Here is a 17,522-nt window from a genome sequence, read left to right as displayed (position 1 = left end):
CACCTGCCACATCGCCCTGCTATTTTTTGGTTGCAGCCGTCGTTGTTTGGCGGGCCCGGGCTGGATTCAAACCCGCCACCTTGGGTGTATGTGGCTGGCACCTTAGCCACTTGAGCCACAGGCGCCAGCCCTTAAAACATTTTTATCTCAATTTTAGCTTAAAAATTATGGGGAAGGAGGCCGGGCTCACACCTATAATCCTAGCAGTCTAGGAGGCTAAGACAGGTGGATTGCCTGAGCTCAGAAGTTTGAGACCAGCCTGATTAAAGTGAGACCCCATGTCTACTAAAGATAGAAAAACTAGCCAGGTGTTGTGGCAGCAGTCCCAGCTACTCAGGAGGCTGAGATAAGAGAATTGCTCAAGCCCAACAGTTTGAGGTTACTGTGAGCTGTGATACCATAGCACTCAATCCCACGGTGACTGAGTGAGACTCTCGTCTCTAGATAAATAAATAAATAAAAATTGTGGGGGGAAGATCTTGGGTGACTTATATTCTTATCCATAATGTTTGTGGGTACATATTAAAGGCATTTTTTTGACCTTCACTATACTATATAGTTAGTGCTTGGAAATATAGTAAATAAAAAGTAGTTTTTTGGCTTCTGTTGTTTGGCAGAATTTTGGTTCTGAGCAAAACCAAAATCTTTTTGTGTATTGCACATATACTGACATTGTTCATAAATGATCTTAACAGGTCATATTCCTATAAACATAGGTTATATGCTACTTAAGTAAGTATCAAATAAGATAGTTGAAAATCATTTTACAAAGCATAATGGCATATGTGCCATTTAAATGTGACATTTTTTGTTTTTTTATCTTAGTGCTCTTTACAACTTTAATCCACTCAAAGTTGAGTTTTGTATCCAGGTGGGTGAGAAAATGTTAGGATGTGGGCAAGAGACTCCTTGGTGTAGACTTTCTTTGACATGAATAGGATCAGGAACAATAAAGTTAAACTAACCATCATTGTAATTGATGCCCTTGCAGGAAGGAGCACTGGCAGTTGCTGGGTAATTTAAAGACTACTGTGGAGGGTTTGGTGTCAACCAACAGCCCCAACGTCTGGTCCAAGTATGGTGGCCTGGAGCGGCTTTGCAGGGACATGCAGAGCATCCTCTATCATGGGCTCATCCATGATCAGGTATGCAGAACTCTTCTTTTATGCCAGATTGGCTGAATTGCTTGTTGGAAAGAAACAGTTGCACTAAGTTGGTTGGCAAGGAAATGATGAAGGCCACTACTGTCTGTGAGCTCTTGAAGGTAGTACTTTGACAAAAAGAACGTCCTTTTTTGTATGCAGAATATTTCACTTAGTGCCTTATATACCATAGATGTTAGTGGAATGAGTACATTTCTGGGTAGGACAGCAAATCAGCAATAAGTGGTTAGGTCAGTTTATTAGTTTCCTGTTGTTGGTGTAACAAATGCCTATAAACTTAATAATTACAACAAATTTCTCATTTTACAGTTCTTGAGGTCAGAAGTCTGAAGTGAGTTTCAGTCATTTGAAGGTGTCATTAAAAAAAAGAGAGAGAGCTGGATGCGGTGGCCCGCACCATAGTCCCAGCTACCCAGGAGCTGGAATTTGAGTCCAGGAATTCTGAGCTGTAGTATGGTATGCTGATCGAGTGTCAGCATCAATATGGTGACCTCCTGGGAGTTTGGGGCCACCAGGTTGCCTAAGGAGGGGTGAACAGGCCCAGGTTGGAAACAGAGCAGGTCAAAACTCCCATGCTGACCAGTAGTGGGATCGTGCCTGTGAATAGCCACTGCACTCTAGCCTGGGCAACAGGGAGACCCTGTCTCAAACAAAAAAAAAAGAGAGAGAGAGAGAGGCTGGGTGTACTGGCTCACACCTGTAATCCTAGCACTCTGGGAGGATTGCCTGAGCTCACAGGTTTGAGACCAGCCTGAGCTAGAGTGAGACCCTGCCTCTAAAAGTAGCCAGGCATTGTGGCAGGCACCTATAGTCCCAGCTACTTGGGAGGCGGAGGCAAGACAACCACTTGAGCCCAAGAGTCTGAGGTTGCTGTGAGCTATGCTACAGCACTCTACCAGGGGCAACAAAGTGAGACTCTCTCAAAACAACAACAACAACAAACAAAAGAAACCAAGGTGTCTGCTGGGCTATACGTCCTCTGGAGGCTCTAGGGAAGAATCTGTTTCCTAACCTTTCCAGGTTCTAGAGCAGCATTCCTTAGATTCTTTGGTTCTTGGCCACTTTTTCCATCTTCAGAGCAAGTGGCATAGGATCTTCACATCTCTCTCTGCCTTCTCATCACCTTCTGTCCCTGTATCTCTCCTCCTAAAGGACTCTGTAGTTAATTACTTTGTTCCTGTCTGGATCATCCAGGATAACTCCCTCATCTCTAGATCCTTAATTTAATCACACCTGCAAAATTCTAGATCCTTAATTTAATCACATCTGCAAAATTCCTTTTGCCATAAAAGTTAACTTCCACAGGTTCTTGGAGTTAGGATGTGGACAGCTTGGAGGAGGAATTTTAGCCAACCATAGTCAGGAAGCTTTTTCTTCTGAATCTTAGTTTTGGTTTAATACCATGCTGTTTTTTCAGAACGAGGTAGAATAAAGGAAGAAAAACAGCTAAGGCGGAAATGTGTTCAATTAGTCTCTGGCTTTCATCCAGGAAGTGTTTTTGAGTAAGAAAGAGAAGGTGGAACTCCATGTGCTCAGTTTACTTTCTTTCTTTTGGGAAATCCTTTTGCCTAGAAGCTAATTGTGTTCCAGTGATAATTAATTGCTTAGGCTTGATGAGATTGGTGTAATTACAACAAAATTTTCTTTTCTGATACAAAATCATCAGTTCTTCTACTTCTCCCCCCCAACCCCCACTCCCCGAGACAGAGTCTCAATCAGTTACCCTGGGGTAGAGTGCCATGTTGGCATAGCTCACAGCTATGTCAAACTCTTGGGCTCAGGTGATCCTCTTATCTCAGCTTCTCAAGAAGCTAGGACTATAGGCACCTGCCAGAACACCCATCTAGTTTTTCTATTTTTAGTAGAGACAGGGTCTTGCTCTTGCTCAGGCTAGTTTCAAGCTCCGGCGTTCAGGCGTGCCACCTGCCTCAGCCTCTTAGAGTGCTAGAATTACAGGCCAGAGCCATTGTGCCCGGCCTTCTGATTGTATTTGAGTTAGCATTTATACTTTGTTCTCTAAATTTAGACTTTTGTTATTACTATCTTCAAATTAGTAATAGGAAGAAATAATTATGTACTTTCCTTGCAGGAGTCAGGAGAATTCGTTTTCAAAATACATCTGAAAACTCTAGTAGGTATAGAAGTGACTAGTGAAAACATGAGATAAAGAGAGGAGGGTTAACATGAGTAATAGTTAATAGGTAGTGTGGTTCAGAGTAGAGCCAGACTGCCTGGGTTCATATTTCAGCTCCTTCATACTAGCTTTGTGACCTTGGACAAGATACTTAACCTCTTTGTGCTTCAGTTTCCACACCTGTAAAAGGAGGTAGTGTATATCTATCTCTAGGGTTGCTGCGTGGATTATGTGAGTTAATGTATATAAAGCAGTCTTAACATAGTTAAGAGTTAGTTAAGTATGTGCTATGATGATAAGGAGAAAGATGATAATGAAGCATTAGGATTTTCCTCTTAGCATCCTAGGACGCATGTAAGAAATATTTACAGGTTGGGCATGGTGGTTTACACCTGTAATCCTAGCACTCTGGGAGGCCAAGGGAGGTGGATTGCCTGAGTCAGAGTGAGACCTCGTCTTTAAAAATAGCCAGGTGTTGTGACGGGTGCCTATAGTCTCAGGTACTCGGGAGGCTGAGATAAGAGATTCACTTGAGCCCAAGGGTCTGAGGTTGCTGGCTATGGGCTACGACGCCCCGGCACTCTACCAAGGGCGTCTCTACCAAGACTCTGTCTCAAAAAAAAGAAATATTTACAAAATATTGTCATTTTAAGAATATTCTTTGAGCATTACTTTGTAGACAACTGGTTGATGCATATGAATGGTAGTTTTGATTAGAGCTTAAATTGTTTTTATTATAAACTGTATTGATGTTGAGGAGTTTCTTTTTTTTTTTTTCTTTAAAGAAATTCCCTTGGGGCAGCACCTGTGGCTCAAAAGGGTAGAGCGCCAGTCCCATATGCCAGAGGTGGCGGGTTCAAACCCAGCCCTGGCCAAAAAAAAAAAAAACCTTGGAAAAAAAAATTCCTGTTATAGTTAATTTTAATGGGACAGATTAATTTCTTTAAAAGTTTATATGGTATTTGGAAAACATGGAAATAATTAAAAATCATGTATAAGTATCAAAATAATTTTTGGAATCTTCTTAAAAGATACTTAACTCTTATAATTCCAACTGAAAGGAATCTTAAATCAATATTGTTTTTCTGATATATTAAAAAAAACCTGAAACTCAACTGAATTTTCTTATAAGCAAGCCTATTTAGAGGACCAAAATTCATTCTAAAATACCTAAAATTCTAAATCTCACCAATTAAAACTCCTGTTGAGAGATTCTCTGTTATTCCTAGTCCAACTTTGTTAGATATAATATCTGAAGAAAAGAAATCAAAACCCAGAGAAAGCTCATTATTTGAAATTTTCTGGATTCAAAATATTTCAAAGCATGTTATTAATATATGTTAATATAATAACTATTTACATTGTCAGTCAACTTCATGGCTCTTAATGATGCTGTGTATTTTAAACAAAGATGCTTCTGTTATTCTCTGCAAAATACCATTTTACACAAACTTTACCACAAAATAGTTTTGTCATCATTTTTTCTCTCCATTATATTGTCTATTTTTTTTAAGAAACCATTTAATCTTTTTTTTTTTTTTTTGAGACTGAGTCTCGCTCTGTTGCCCAGGCTAGAGTGCTCTGGCATCATAGCTCACAGCAACCTCAAACTCCTGGGTTCAGGTGAGCCTCACAAGCGGCTGAGATTACAGGCACCTACCACAACACCCATCTAATTTTTCCATTTTTACTAGAGACAGTCTTAACTCTTGCTCAGGCTGGTCTTGAACTCCTGAGCTCAAGCAATCCACATGCCTCAGCCTCCCAGAGTGCTGAGATTATAGACGTGAGCTACCACACCTGGCCTACCACTTTATTTTTTTTTTTAATCCATTTGAAAAACTGTAATTTTGACAACTCATCTTATAAAACCACCATTTTAAATCTAGTCTTTCAGTCTTGTCACTTACCTGGAATTTTGTTTTCCCATCTCCATAAGTGTTTTAAACTTTGGGATGAATTGATAATTTTTCTACTGTTACTAAGTATTACAAAAGGAAACCTGATGTTGGCACACATTTTCCAAATATACTTTTTAATGGCACCTGGTAGCTCCCTCTCATTATTTTTAATCTTTTATATCCTAGAGATTTAAAACCAACCCATAAATAGTAAGAAAGAACAACACAATCTAACACAAAATCAATTGCATTCAGGACACCCTTAATGCAAATACTTCTTTCATAATCCAGTTTTACAGTTCAGTGGACACTGTTTAATATGGTACCTTTTAGATCTTGACATTCTTATTGTACTTAAAATTTCCTGACACTTTTACCCTGTTTATCTACTCCGCATGTATGAAGTATTCCAGTTTTCCTCGTAATATTTTACAAACTGATAATTTTCATCATCAGAAGTGGATCTTTTCATTGCCCACCCTATTCTCCCCAAAGTATACCTATAATATAATGATCACATTAGGAAACTCACCCTAATCTTTAAAAAAAAAAGTGCTTTCTTTTCCCTGTGTAAGTCTCCACTATACAACCTGTGAATGATACCTCTGTTACATATTATGGCACCTACATACGTGCCCCTGTGAGAATTTACCTTGTCTTCTCAGACAAGTCAAAACCCAGAATTCAAAGAAAAGCAGTTACCTTTGTAAGACCATATTATTGGATAAGTGATCTGTCAATATGGCTGAACATTAATATGGCCATAACATAGGGGCTAGTCCCTGTTTTTTTTTCATTAACAATGTAACCTGAGCACAATTTTTTAAAGGCTAGTTTTCCATGTTTTCCATATAGACTAGTTTTCCATATTTTATTCTGACATCTCATCTTTTAAAAACAGAAGGGGCTCCATGCCTGTGGCTCAAGTGGATAAGGAGCCAGCCACATACACCTGAGCTGGCGGGTTCGAATCCAGCCCGGGCCAGCCAAACAACAATGATGGCTGCAACCAAAAAAAATAGCCGGGCATTGTGGCAGGTGCCTGTAGTCTCAGCTATGTGGGAGGCAGAGGCAGGAGAATTGCTTGAGCCCAGGAGTTGGGGGTTGCTGTGAGCTGTGATGCCATGGCATGCTACCCAGGGTGGCAGCTTGAGGCTCTGTCTCCAAAAAAAATAATAAATAAATAAAAACAAAAGGATGCAAATATTGCACTTATCAATATTTTTTTCTTTAGATTTGGTTTCATTTCTTTCCTTTGAGCTTTTTGCCACCAAGAAGCAAGGCCTGATTTCCATTCTGCCCATTTGCTGTGAAAGTATCAGAAGGAGTTATTTTCAAGGCAATACTCGTGTTGGGTTTATTCACAGACGAGCTGCATAATTTCTTCTAGGACATTTGTAACAGACACAACATACGTAGAATTTCCATTGGGGTTATTTTTCCTTTTCCATTTTACAGTAAGTATGTTTCCTGCTTCTCATATTTTCTTTTCTTTGAATATATTGCACGATATTTTATTATTAAAAAAGGTTTTGTGTCTCAGGCAAAAAGTTTTTCTCCTTCACTCAGGAGGTGCTAATGTGTTTTATTTTCTAAAAGTGGTTGTCTGTGTGGCCATCCTCAAAGGGAACAGAAGTGACAGGTTTATAGGATCCAAGTCAGAATCGACAGCAAATTATTTCAACTATAAATTTTCCAATTCCACGTAACATGCCTGTTGTTGAAAAGATTCCTCCGACAATACCACAGAGTCTTACAAAAAACTACCAGAATGGCATGTGCTCCTCAGTAACTGTCACCATAAGAGAACTGAGATCATATTTCATAAATGTCCCAGAGACTCCATGGCTGCTTGCAGCATGGTTAATGATAGGTTCCTTTTCTGTCATGGAAAACTGATGGGTGTCTGCTGAAATTTTACATGTAGTATTGTTGGAGCAGCTGTAATAAAATATTGGAACATCTGGTTGTGATCTATAGCAGTTTTTTCAGTTCTGTCTAAAGGATTAATAATTTCTGGGACAAGCTCTCCAAAAGACAAATGAACTACTCTGTGAGAAAAATTTTAAGAGTCCTGGGTGACAAGTGCTGCCAAATGCGTGTGACCTCGAGGAATTGCCTTGCCCACAGTTATATGAAAATTCCCTGCTACTTTATTGACATATAAATGACCATGAATTCTACATGCATCTGGAGATTATGATGGGTTATCTTCCCTTGGTGGAAGTGCTGTTGATGCAGTTTTTATTTTTTATTTTTTATTTTTTTTGAGGCCTCAAGCAGTCCCCCTGGGTAGAGTGCTGTGGCATCTCAGCTCACAGCAACCTCCAACTCCTGGGCTCAAGCAAGTCTTCTGCCTCTGCCTCCCAAGTAGCTGGGACCACAGGCGCCCGCTACAACGCCCGGCTATTTTTTGGTTGTAGCCGTCATTGTTGTTTGGCGGGCCCGGGCTGGATTCGTACCCGCCACCTTGGGTGTACGTGGCTGGCACCTTAGCTACTTGAGCCACAGGCGCCGCGCCTGTTGATGCAGTTTTAAAAGCACTTTTAAATATCACATCTTGAAGTGAATGCTCTTCTTGCAGCCTACTCTGAATCAGCTGCAACATCCTCTGCCACTATTTTTTGCTGTGGTGAAAGATCAAATATTGCTGGTTCATAAACTAGACCATCTGCAGATTCAACCATTGTTTCTGCTATATCCATCTACTCCAACATATTGACACTTCATGGCAACAGTAATATCTATATTGATTCTCAATTTGCTAGAAAAATCCTTATCTACTTCGTATTCATACTTCATCCATGTGTCTTGATACACTGAGAATTCCATAATGGTTAATAAAGCCATAGTGGTAAATGCTATTAAAGAAACTGTACCCCCACTGGCTAAAGTCTCTACATAGCTGTCCCAAACCTTTGGACAGGCATCCAGTTCTTTCACCAAACTTAAGGTTTTTTTTCCGATTCAGTCGCCTCATCTTCAGGTAAACCTTTCTCTTCCTTCATATAGACATGCTTGTGTTATGGTCCCAGCCCACTGTCATGTTTCCTCTTTTTCTTTATATCCTGAAACACTCTGATAAGCTTTGAAATCTAAAAATGAGTGGAATCCAATAATACTTAATGGTTTTTTTCTTTATCTTTCGCAGTAACTCCATTTGCAGTGTTTGCAGTGCTTTTTGTTTTTTGGCGGGGGACAGAGTCTCACTTGGTTACCCTTGGTAGAGTGCTGTGACATTTTAGCTTATAGCAACCTCAAACTCTGATTATAATAAAATAATCAAGTGATCCTGTTGCCTCAGCCTCCCAAGCAGCTAGGACTACAGGCACCCCCAACAACGCCCAGCTATTTTTAGAGATGGGGTCTTGCTCTAGCTCAGGCTGGCCTTGAACCTATGAGCTCAGGCAGTCCACCTGCCTCAGCCTCCCAGCCTCCTCAGCCACCATCTCCAACCTTTTTGGTTTTGTTTGTTTGTTTGTTTGTTTTTGAGACAGAGTCTTACAATGTTACCCTGGGTAGTGTGTCATGGAATCATAGTTCACAGAAACCTCAAACTCTTTGAGCTTGAGCAATCCTCTTGCCTCAGCCTCCCAAGTAGCTGGGACTATTAGCCACCTACTGCAGCGCCAGGCTAATTTTTCTATTTTTAATAGAGACGGGGTTTCACTCTTCATCAGGCTGAACTCCAATTCCTAAGCTCAAGCAATCTACCTGCCTTGGACTTCCAGAGTATTAGATTACAAGCATGAACCACTGCACCTGGCCTGCAGTGTTTTCAATAATGTTTGGTTCTGGCTCGGCACCTGTGGCTCAAGTGTCTAAGGCGCCAGCCACATACACCTAAGGTGGTGGGTTTGAATCCAGCCTGGGCCTGCCAAACAACAGTGACGGCTGCAACCAAAAAATAGCCGGGCTCTGTGGCTGGTGCCTGTGATCTCAGCTACTTGGGAGGGTGAGGCAGGAGACTCGCTTGAGCCCAGGAGTTGGAGGTTGCTGTGAGCTGTGATGCCACTGACTCTACCCAGAGGGACAGCTTAAAGCTCTGTCTCAAAAAAAAAAAAAAATAATGTTTGGTTCTACATAAAATTGTCAAGTTAGTCTTTGGGGTTTGGTATCCTCCTACTTTTAAAAAATCAAACCTAGGAAATACATGCACAATTGTATGTTCTAAAACACTTATATCCTTCCTTGTCAGGGCCTAGTATTATTTCTTGGAATTCCTATTCCCTGAGCCAACCTGTCTTTTTTTTTTTTTTTTTTTTTTTGAGACAGAGTCTTACTATGTTACCCTCAGTAGAGTGCTGTGGTGTCACAGCTCACAGCAACCTCCAACTCTTGGGCTTAAGTGATTCTCTTGCCTCAGCCTCCCAAGTAGCTGGGACTACAGATGCCTACCACAATGCCTGGCTATTTTTTGTTGTAGTTGTCATTGTTGTTTGGCAGGTCTGGTCTGGGTTCAAACACACCAACTTTGGTGTATGTGGCTGGCACCCTAGCCACTGAGCTACAAACACCGAGCCCTGCCTTATTTTTTTATCAGAATTTGTTTTCTGCTAGAAGTCACATGAGAAAAGATTTAATCAACTAATTGGCATTAAAGTATTCATACTTGATAGGATTTAATATATTGCCCTTCCTTCTAGAAATAGGTGTATGTTACCTTTGGACAGTATCTTAAAACCAGTATTCCAGTTGGATATTTTCAGAATTCAGTGAAAAGATAGCTTAAGTTAGATTTTTTTCCTATTCAGATTAAGTTCCAAAGGTGAGGCTCTCTTTTAAAGAATTTTAAAGATAGAAAAAAAAAATGTCTGCTTTAAAGCACTGAATTCTTCTTAATGGTCATCATTTTAAAAATACTGTTCTAGGAATTTGGAAGCAACATCGTGTAATAGACTGTCTTTGGAATCAAACAGAATCTAGATCAAAATCCAGACTCATTGCTCAGGTCCTTAGGAAATAAAACGACATAGTATTTAAAATTATGGACTTTTGAGTCAGACTGCTCATATTTTAATCTCAGCTTTACCATTAACTGTGTGTTATTGGGTAAGTTACATAATTCTTTGTGCTTCTATTTCCTCATTTGTGTGATAAGGAGATAATAATGCTACCCACCTCCTAGGGTTACTATGAGAATTAAAGGACAAGCATAAGAAAATGTAGTTGTCAAGTCAATCTTAGCTATTAGGTAATATTAATTTTTTTGAACCTTGCTCTTCTCATATATAAAAATGAGAATTATAGTATTTATTTCATGAAATAAATCTTGGTGAAAAAATTTAATGATGAATCACATACAATTTGCCACTGTTTGTGGCACATAAGAAATAATTAATAAATAAATGTTCCTGGGCAGCGCCTGTGGTTCAGTGAGTAGGGCGCCGGCCCTGGCTGAACTGCAACCAAAAAACAGCCGGGTATTGTGGTGGACGCCTGTAGTCCCAGCTACTCGGGAGGGTGAGGCAAGAGAATCGCTTAAGCACAGGAGTTGGAGGTTGTTGTGAGCTGTGAGGCCACGGCACTCTACCAAGGGCAACAAAGTGAGACTCTGTCTCTACAGAAAATAAATAAATAAATAAATAAATGTTCCTTCCGGCTCGACACATGTAGCACAGTGGTTATGGCACCAGCCACATACACCGGGTTCGAACCTGGCCTGGGCCATCTAAAACAACAATGATGACATCTTCAACAAAAAATAGCTGGGTGTTGTGGCAGATGCTTGTAGTCTCAGCTACTTGGGAGGCTGAGGCAAGAGAATCACTTAAGCCCAAGAGTTTGAGGTTGCTGTGAGCTGTGATGTCACAATACTCTACCAAGGGCAACATAGTGAGCCGCTGTCTCAAAATAAATAAATAAAAGAATAAATGTTCCTTCCATTTTTCAGTTTCTCATTACATATATTCTTATGGAAAATAATAATTAAAACTTTGGAATTTGCAAAACAGATAACTTGACCCACTGAAATCTGATTTCTGCTCTTACTACTAGTGATCTTGGATTGTGCTTTAAGTAAAATAACATCCATCTAATAAACATTTCTCATTTGAACATGATTTTGTGTTTACTGTTGTTGATGATCATCATTCTTTGAGTTGTATGGCATTATCTTTTGATACCACAGGAACATTGGCCTATCTCTGTAACCACTCCATTCTTTCCCTGGAATTTCCTTCTCGGCAATTTTTTTTTTTTTTTTGGACAGGGTCTTTCTTTCTCTGTCACCCAGGCTGGCGTGTAATGGTATAATCATAGCTCACTGCAAAGTCCAATTTCAAATGATCCTTCTGTCTCAGTCTCCCAAGTACCTAGGACTATAGATGTGCACTACCACACCCAGCTAATTTTTTTATTTTTTCATGTAGATCGGTTCTTGCTACCCAGGCTAGTCTTAAGCAGTCCTCTTGCCTTGACATCCCCAAGTGCTTGGGATTATAGGCATGAGTTACTGTGCCTGAACGTCTTGGAATTTTTTAAAATGGGGTTCTGCCACATAACCTTATATATTTTCTTGAAGCAATTTCATTCACTTGCATTGCATTGAATATCACCCATAAACTGAAGACCTCTAAGCTCAGACATCTCTGCTGAACTCTAGATCCAGAAGACTAGCTGTCTTGTACACATTTTTATCTGGCTAACTGTCCTACAGGTCCAAGCACAACATCACCCAAACTAAATTTATTTTCTCTTCTGAATTTGTTAGTCTTTACACTAATTTGTTATATTGACCAGAAACTTGGGAATCATGTCAACCTGTTTTATAAAAAGTCAATGCAAGTTTCCCAGGATGTTGACCAAAATAGTTACCAGATTAGTAGTACTGCCATTTAGTGGTTCCATTTCTTGCATGATGATAGCAAATGTGTTCTTTTCTTGTCCCATTACTAATATTACATTGTCATCTAGAGTAATCACTTACCCATATTGTAAGGCAGTTTCACCATCTTTGCCAGAAAGAAAATGTGCAAAGTCAATAAGATTCTCAAATGAAAGATGCTTGGTAAATGCAAAATACTATTAACATATCTTGTTATAGTTATTAAAAGTAGACCCCATCAGAATTAAAAATATCAAAGCATATGGTCATTTGCAAAACAACAGTAGTGGTTTTTTTTGTTTTTTTAGAGACAGAGTCTCACTTTGTTGCCCTTGGTAGAGTGCCATGACATCATAGCTCACAGCAACTTCCAGCTCTTGGGCTTAGGTATTCTCTTGCCTTAGCCTCCTGAGTAGCTGGGAATACAGGCACCCACACAACGCCGGCTATTTTTTCATTGCAGTTTGGCTGGGGCCGGGTTTGAACCTGCCACTCTCTATATGTGGGGCGGGTGCCCTACCCACTGAGCCACAGGCGCCACCCAAAACAACAGTAAAAAGTGGAAGCAGGTCAGGTGGCTCACGCCTGTAATCCTAGCTCTTGGGAGGCCGAGGCAGGTAGATGCCTGAGCTCACAGGTTCAAGACCAGCCTGACCCAGAGCAAGACCTCTCCCCCCAGACCCCTCATCTCTAAAAATAGCCAGGTGCCTGTGATGGGCTCCTTTAGTCACAGCTCCTTGGGTGGCTGAGGCAAGAGAATCACTTGAGCCCAAGCGTTCCACCAAAAAAAGATGGAAGTAGAGCAAGTGTCATATGTACACACACACTTAGCAACTGCAGGCTCTAGTGGAAAGACTCAAAAAGTAAAGATCCATGCTGGTTTCATTGCCGCTCTATTCTGCCTGGTAAAGATCTAAGAATTAAATCCTGTGTCAAGAATTTGTTATTCCCTTTCATTTCCTCCTGCAAGATTAAGGCTTTCAAAGGTCTTGGGCTGCTTGGTCATTAGGAAGCTATTTTGGGCGTTGTGCGCTCTCAGGGGTGGGGGAAGGGATACAGTGATTCATACTGGTTCTATCTGTTCTGTGCTTTCAAAAAGGATGTGTTATAGAATGTGAATTGAATTTTTAAAAAATCATGCAGGGCTTTAGGAGAGCTATAACAGCATGAGCATATTCTTAGAGGGATCCCATTTTTCTTGACAGTCTGCTTCTGGGCTGCTTTTAGGGCCTCCATAGAGCAAGGGGTTTTTGATAACCTTTCTTCTGCTTAGATGTGGAGACACTCAGTTCCTGAGATTGCTCAGCTGAATAGAAGTGAAAGGATTTCCCCTTTCTCCACTGTCAGGCAGAAACTTGTTCTTGGCAATATATATAGCCTAATTTTTAAAAGAACAATAATAAAAAAAAATAACTGTGTGTATTTGTTTCCTGAATATAAGTAATATACTTTTATTTGTCGAAAATTTAGAAAATACCCAAAAAGACATTAGAAGAAAGTAAATATCACCACTAATCTCAACACCAAGTAATAATAACTATTCTTTAACATTTTGATAAGTTTTTTTCTGTGTACATATATTTATGTGTTTTCAAAAAATATTAAGATTTTTCTATGTTTATCACTCTATAAATGACTTTAAAACATATTTTTAAATAGATACTACATTTTACATGGTTAAAAAATCAAAAAGTAGGCTTGACGCCAGTAGCTCAACAGCTAGAGCACTGGCCAAATACACCAGGGCTGGTGCGTTCAAACCCAGCCCAGGCCTGCGAAACAACAATGACAGTTGCAACAACAACAACAAAAATAGCTAGGCCTTGTGGTAGACACCTGTAGTCCCAGCTACTTGGGAGGCTGAGGGAGGAGAATCACTTAAGCCCAAGATTTGAGGTTGCTGTGAGCTGTGACACCATGGTACTCTACTGAGGGCTCACATGGTAAGACACATGTCTTAAAAAAAAAAAAATCAAAAAGTATAGAACTGTAAACAATGGAAAATCTTGTTACTTTTTTTTTTTTTTTGAGACAGAGTCTCACTATGTCATCCTTGATAGAGTGCTGTGGCGTCATAGCTCACAGCAACCTCAAACTCTTGGGCTTAAGCAATTCTCTTGCTTCAGCTTCCTAAGTAGCTGGGACTACAGGTGCCCGCCACAATATCCAACTGTTTTTTTGTTGCAGTTATCATTGTTTAGCTGGCTTGAACCCACCAGCCTCAGTGTATGTGGCTGGCGCTGTAACCACTGTGCTATGAGCGCCAAGCCCTTGTTCTGTTTTGACCCTGTAGGTAAAGTTCTCTTCCAGAGAACTTTATTTATTTGAGACAGAGTCTCACTGTGTTGCCCTTGATAGAGTGCCGTAGTGTCACAGCTCATAGCAACCTCAAACTCTTGGGTTAAAGCGATTCTCTTGCCTCAGCCCCAAGTAGCTGGGACTACAGGTGTCTACCACAATGCCAGGCTATTTTTTGGTTGCAGTTGTCATTGTTGTTTAGCTGGCCCTGTCTGGGTTTGAACCCGCCAGCTTGAGTGTGTATGGTTGGCACCATAACCACTGTGCTGAGGGCGCCAAGCCACCTCCAGAGAATTTTTATGATTATAAAAGGAAATATGGGCTCTACGCCATAGCTCAGCAAGTAGGGCCCCAGCCACATACACTGAGGCTGGCAGGTTCGAGTCCAGCCTGGGCCTGCTAAACAATAATAACAACTGCACCAAAAACATAGCTGGGGGAGCACCTGTGGCTCAGTGGGTAGGGCGCCGCCCCATGTACTGAGGATGGTGGGTTCAAACTCAGCCCTGGCCAAACTGTAACAAAAAAAAAATAGCCAGGCATTATGGCAGGTGCCTGTAGTCCCAACTACTCGGGAAGCTGAGGCAAGAGAATCCCCTAAGCCCAGGAGTTGGAGGTTGCTGTGAGCTGTGACACCAAGGCACTCTATGGAGGGCAATAAAATGAGACTCTGTCTCTAAAAAAATAAATAAATAGCCAGGCGTTGTGGTGGGCACTTGTAGTCCCAGTTACTTGGGAAACTGAGGCAAAAGAATCGCTTAAGGCCAAGAGTTGGAGGTTGCTGTGAGCTGTGACTCCACAGCACTCTACCAAGGGTGACCTAGTGAGACTCTGTCTCAAAAAAAAAGAAATGAAATATGAATAATTTTTTTTGCTGGCCTGGCGACCATAGCACAGTGGTTACAGGGCTGGCCATGTGCACTGAGGGTGGCGAGTTGGAACCCAGCCCAGGCTGACTAAACAATGACAACTGCAACAAAAAAAAGGCCCAGGCATTGTGGTGGGCACCTGTAGTCCCAGCTACTTGGGAGGCTGAGGCAAGAGAATCACTTAAGCCCAAGAGTTTGAGGTTGCTGTGAGCTGTGATGCCACCGTACTCTACAATGACAACAATAACAATAACAACTACAACAACATTTGCTATTACTAATAGCAAATGATTGGAAACCATCTAAATATCTATCACCAGGGGACCAGGTAGATAAGTTATGGTGCTTACATACAATGGAATATTATAAAATAACAACTATAGAAAACAATGAAGGTTTGTAATGATTTGAGATACAAAATATACTCAATGAAAAAGATAGGGTGTAGAATAATGAGTATAATTATTTATGTTAAAAACCAGGAGATGCAGCAAAGAAAAAAATAATAATTTTTTTGTTTTTTTGAGGAAGAGTCTTACTATGTTCCCCCTCGGTAGAGTGCTATGGCATCACAGCTCACAGCAACCCTAAACTCTTGGGCTTACATGATTCTCTTGCCTCAGCCTTCCAGGTAGCTGGGACTACAGGCACCTGCCACAACACCCAGCTATTTTTTTGTTGTCGTTGCAGTTATCATTGTTGTTTTTAGCTGGCCCGGGCCAGGTTCAAACACACCAGCCTCGGTGTATATGGCCGGTGCCCTACCCACTGAGCTATGGGCGCCGCCAGTCTTACTGATTATAGGAGCTCTTTATTTAATAAAAGAATTAGTTTTTTGTCTGTTATGGGAGTTGCAAATATTTTTTTCCTAGTGTGTCTTTTGACATTTCTTATAGTGGCTTTTACTCTGCCAAAATAATCTGATTTTTAGTAAGTCAAATTGGTAATTTTGTGATGGACACTTTGTGTGATGCTAAGAAAGGGCTTCTCTACTTTGTGATTATTAAATATGTCTTTCACAGTTTCTTTTATTCTTATGGCTTAATTTTTAATATTTGGACTGTTCATGTATGATTTATTTGAAATATGTTTAATTTTCTACACTTTTGAGTCTACGTCTGGATTTCTGTTATAATGTGTTATTCTGTGTGTGTGTGCTACTACCATTCAGTTTTAATTATGCTAACTTTCTGTTATGGTAGGGATAGTTCCTCATTCTGATAGCATTTGTTGTTGTTTTTTATCTTTTCTCCCCCAACATACAAACATTTATCATTTCATTTAACTATGAACTACCATATCATTTTTTCATAAGGATGGGAAATGACTTTTTAATACAACATGATCTTTTTTTTTTTTTTTTGAGATAGGGTCTCACTGTGTCACCTTCCATAGGGTATCATGGCATCACAGCTCACAGCAACCTCCAACTCTTGGGTTTAAGTGATTCTCTTGCGTCAGCCTCCCCAGTAGCTGGAAGTACAGGCACCCACCACAACACCCAGCTATTTTATGTTGCAGTTGTCATTGTTGTTTTAGCAGGCCCCATCTGGGCTCAAATCTGCCAGCTTTGGTGTATGTGGCTGGTGCCCTACTCACTGAGCTATGGGCACCGAGCCTATACAACATGATCTTGATTACTAACTTATTGAGGAGAACCAAACAATGATGTTGCACATAACTGAAACATTTTATTTCTCCTATCCTCTCTTCCTCTCCCCTCCCCTCTCCTCTCCTCTTTTTTCTTTGGTAAAGATTTGCTCTGTGGCCTTGGCCTCCCAAAGTTCTGATTACAGATGTTAGTCACTGTGCCTGGCCACAAACATTTTATGTTAATGTAAATTTATGTATGTACAACAGTTTTTTGGATATTGGGTCAAAACCTTTTTTGTAAGTATGAATCCACTGATAGAGTCCCATATCAGGCCAGGCGCAGTGGCTCACTCCTGTAATAGCACTCTGAGAGGTCGAGGTGGGTGGATTGCTTCAGCTCAGGAGTTTGAAACCACCCTGAGCAAGAATGAGACCCTATCTCTACTAAAAATGAAAAACTGAGGCAAGAGGATTGCTTGAGCCCAAGAGTTTGAGTTTGCTGTGAGCAGTGATGCCTTGGCATTCTACCAAAGGGCAACAAAGTGAGACTCTGTCTAAAAAAAAAAAAAAGAGTTCTGCGTCAAAAAAAAAGAGTTCCATGTATTCTTTCTTACATAAACAGTACCTATAATACATCATATAGAATTTGCAGTCCCCAAGTTACAAACATCCAATTTACATACAACTCACATTTATGAATAAAAGCTATTACAGTTAAGTCCCCAAATTACAGTACTC

General features: G+C 40.5%; 1 protein-coding gene and 1 pseudogene across 5 annotated transcripts in view; one reads left to right on the top strand and one right to left on the bottom strand.

Annotated features, from left to right (window-relative positions):
- The window catches only part of RUBCN (RUN and cysteine rich domain containing beclin 1 interacting protein), a 94,511-nt gene that overhangs the window by 41,347 nt on the left and 35,642 nt on the right, over positions 1 to 17,522 (top strand). For all 5 annotated transcript variants that reach the window (XM_023509019.1, XM_023509017.1, XM_023509020.1 and 2 more), the window contains exon 2: positions 992 to 1,145. In XM_023509019.1, coding sequence (XP_023364787.1) covers positions 1,107 to 1,145 — 39 coding nt within the window. In that variant the 5' untranslated portion in view covers positions 992 to 1,106. The remainder of the gene's footprint in view (positions 1 to 991; positions 1,146 to 17,522) is intronic.
- On the bottom strand, positions 6,678 to 8,178 carry LOC100965166 (annotated as a pseudogene).

The sequence above is a fragment of the Otolemur garnettii genome, unplaced genomic scaffold, assembly GCF_000181295.1.
Source record: "Otolemur garnettii isolate 467f Iridium unplaced genomic scaffold, OtoGar3 scaffold00310, whole genome shotgun sequence".
Lineage (NCBI taxonomy): Eukaryota > Metazoa > Chordata > Mammalia > Primates > Galagidae > Otolemur > Otolemur garnettii.
Note: the sequence above shows the minus strand (reverse complement) of the source record. Positions and strands in the feature narration are given on the sequence as shown.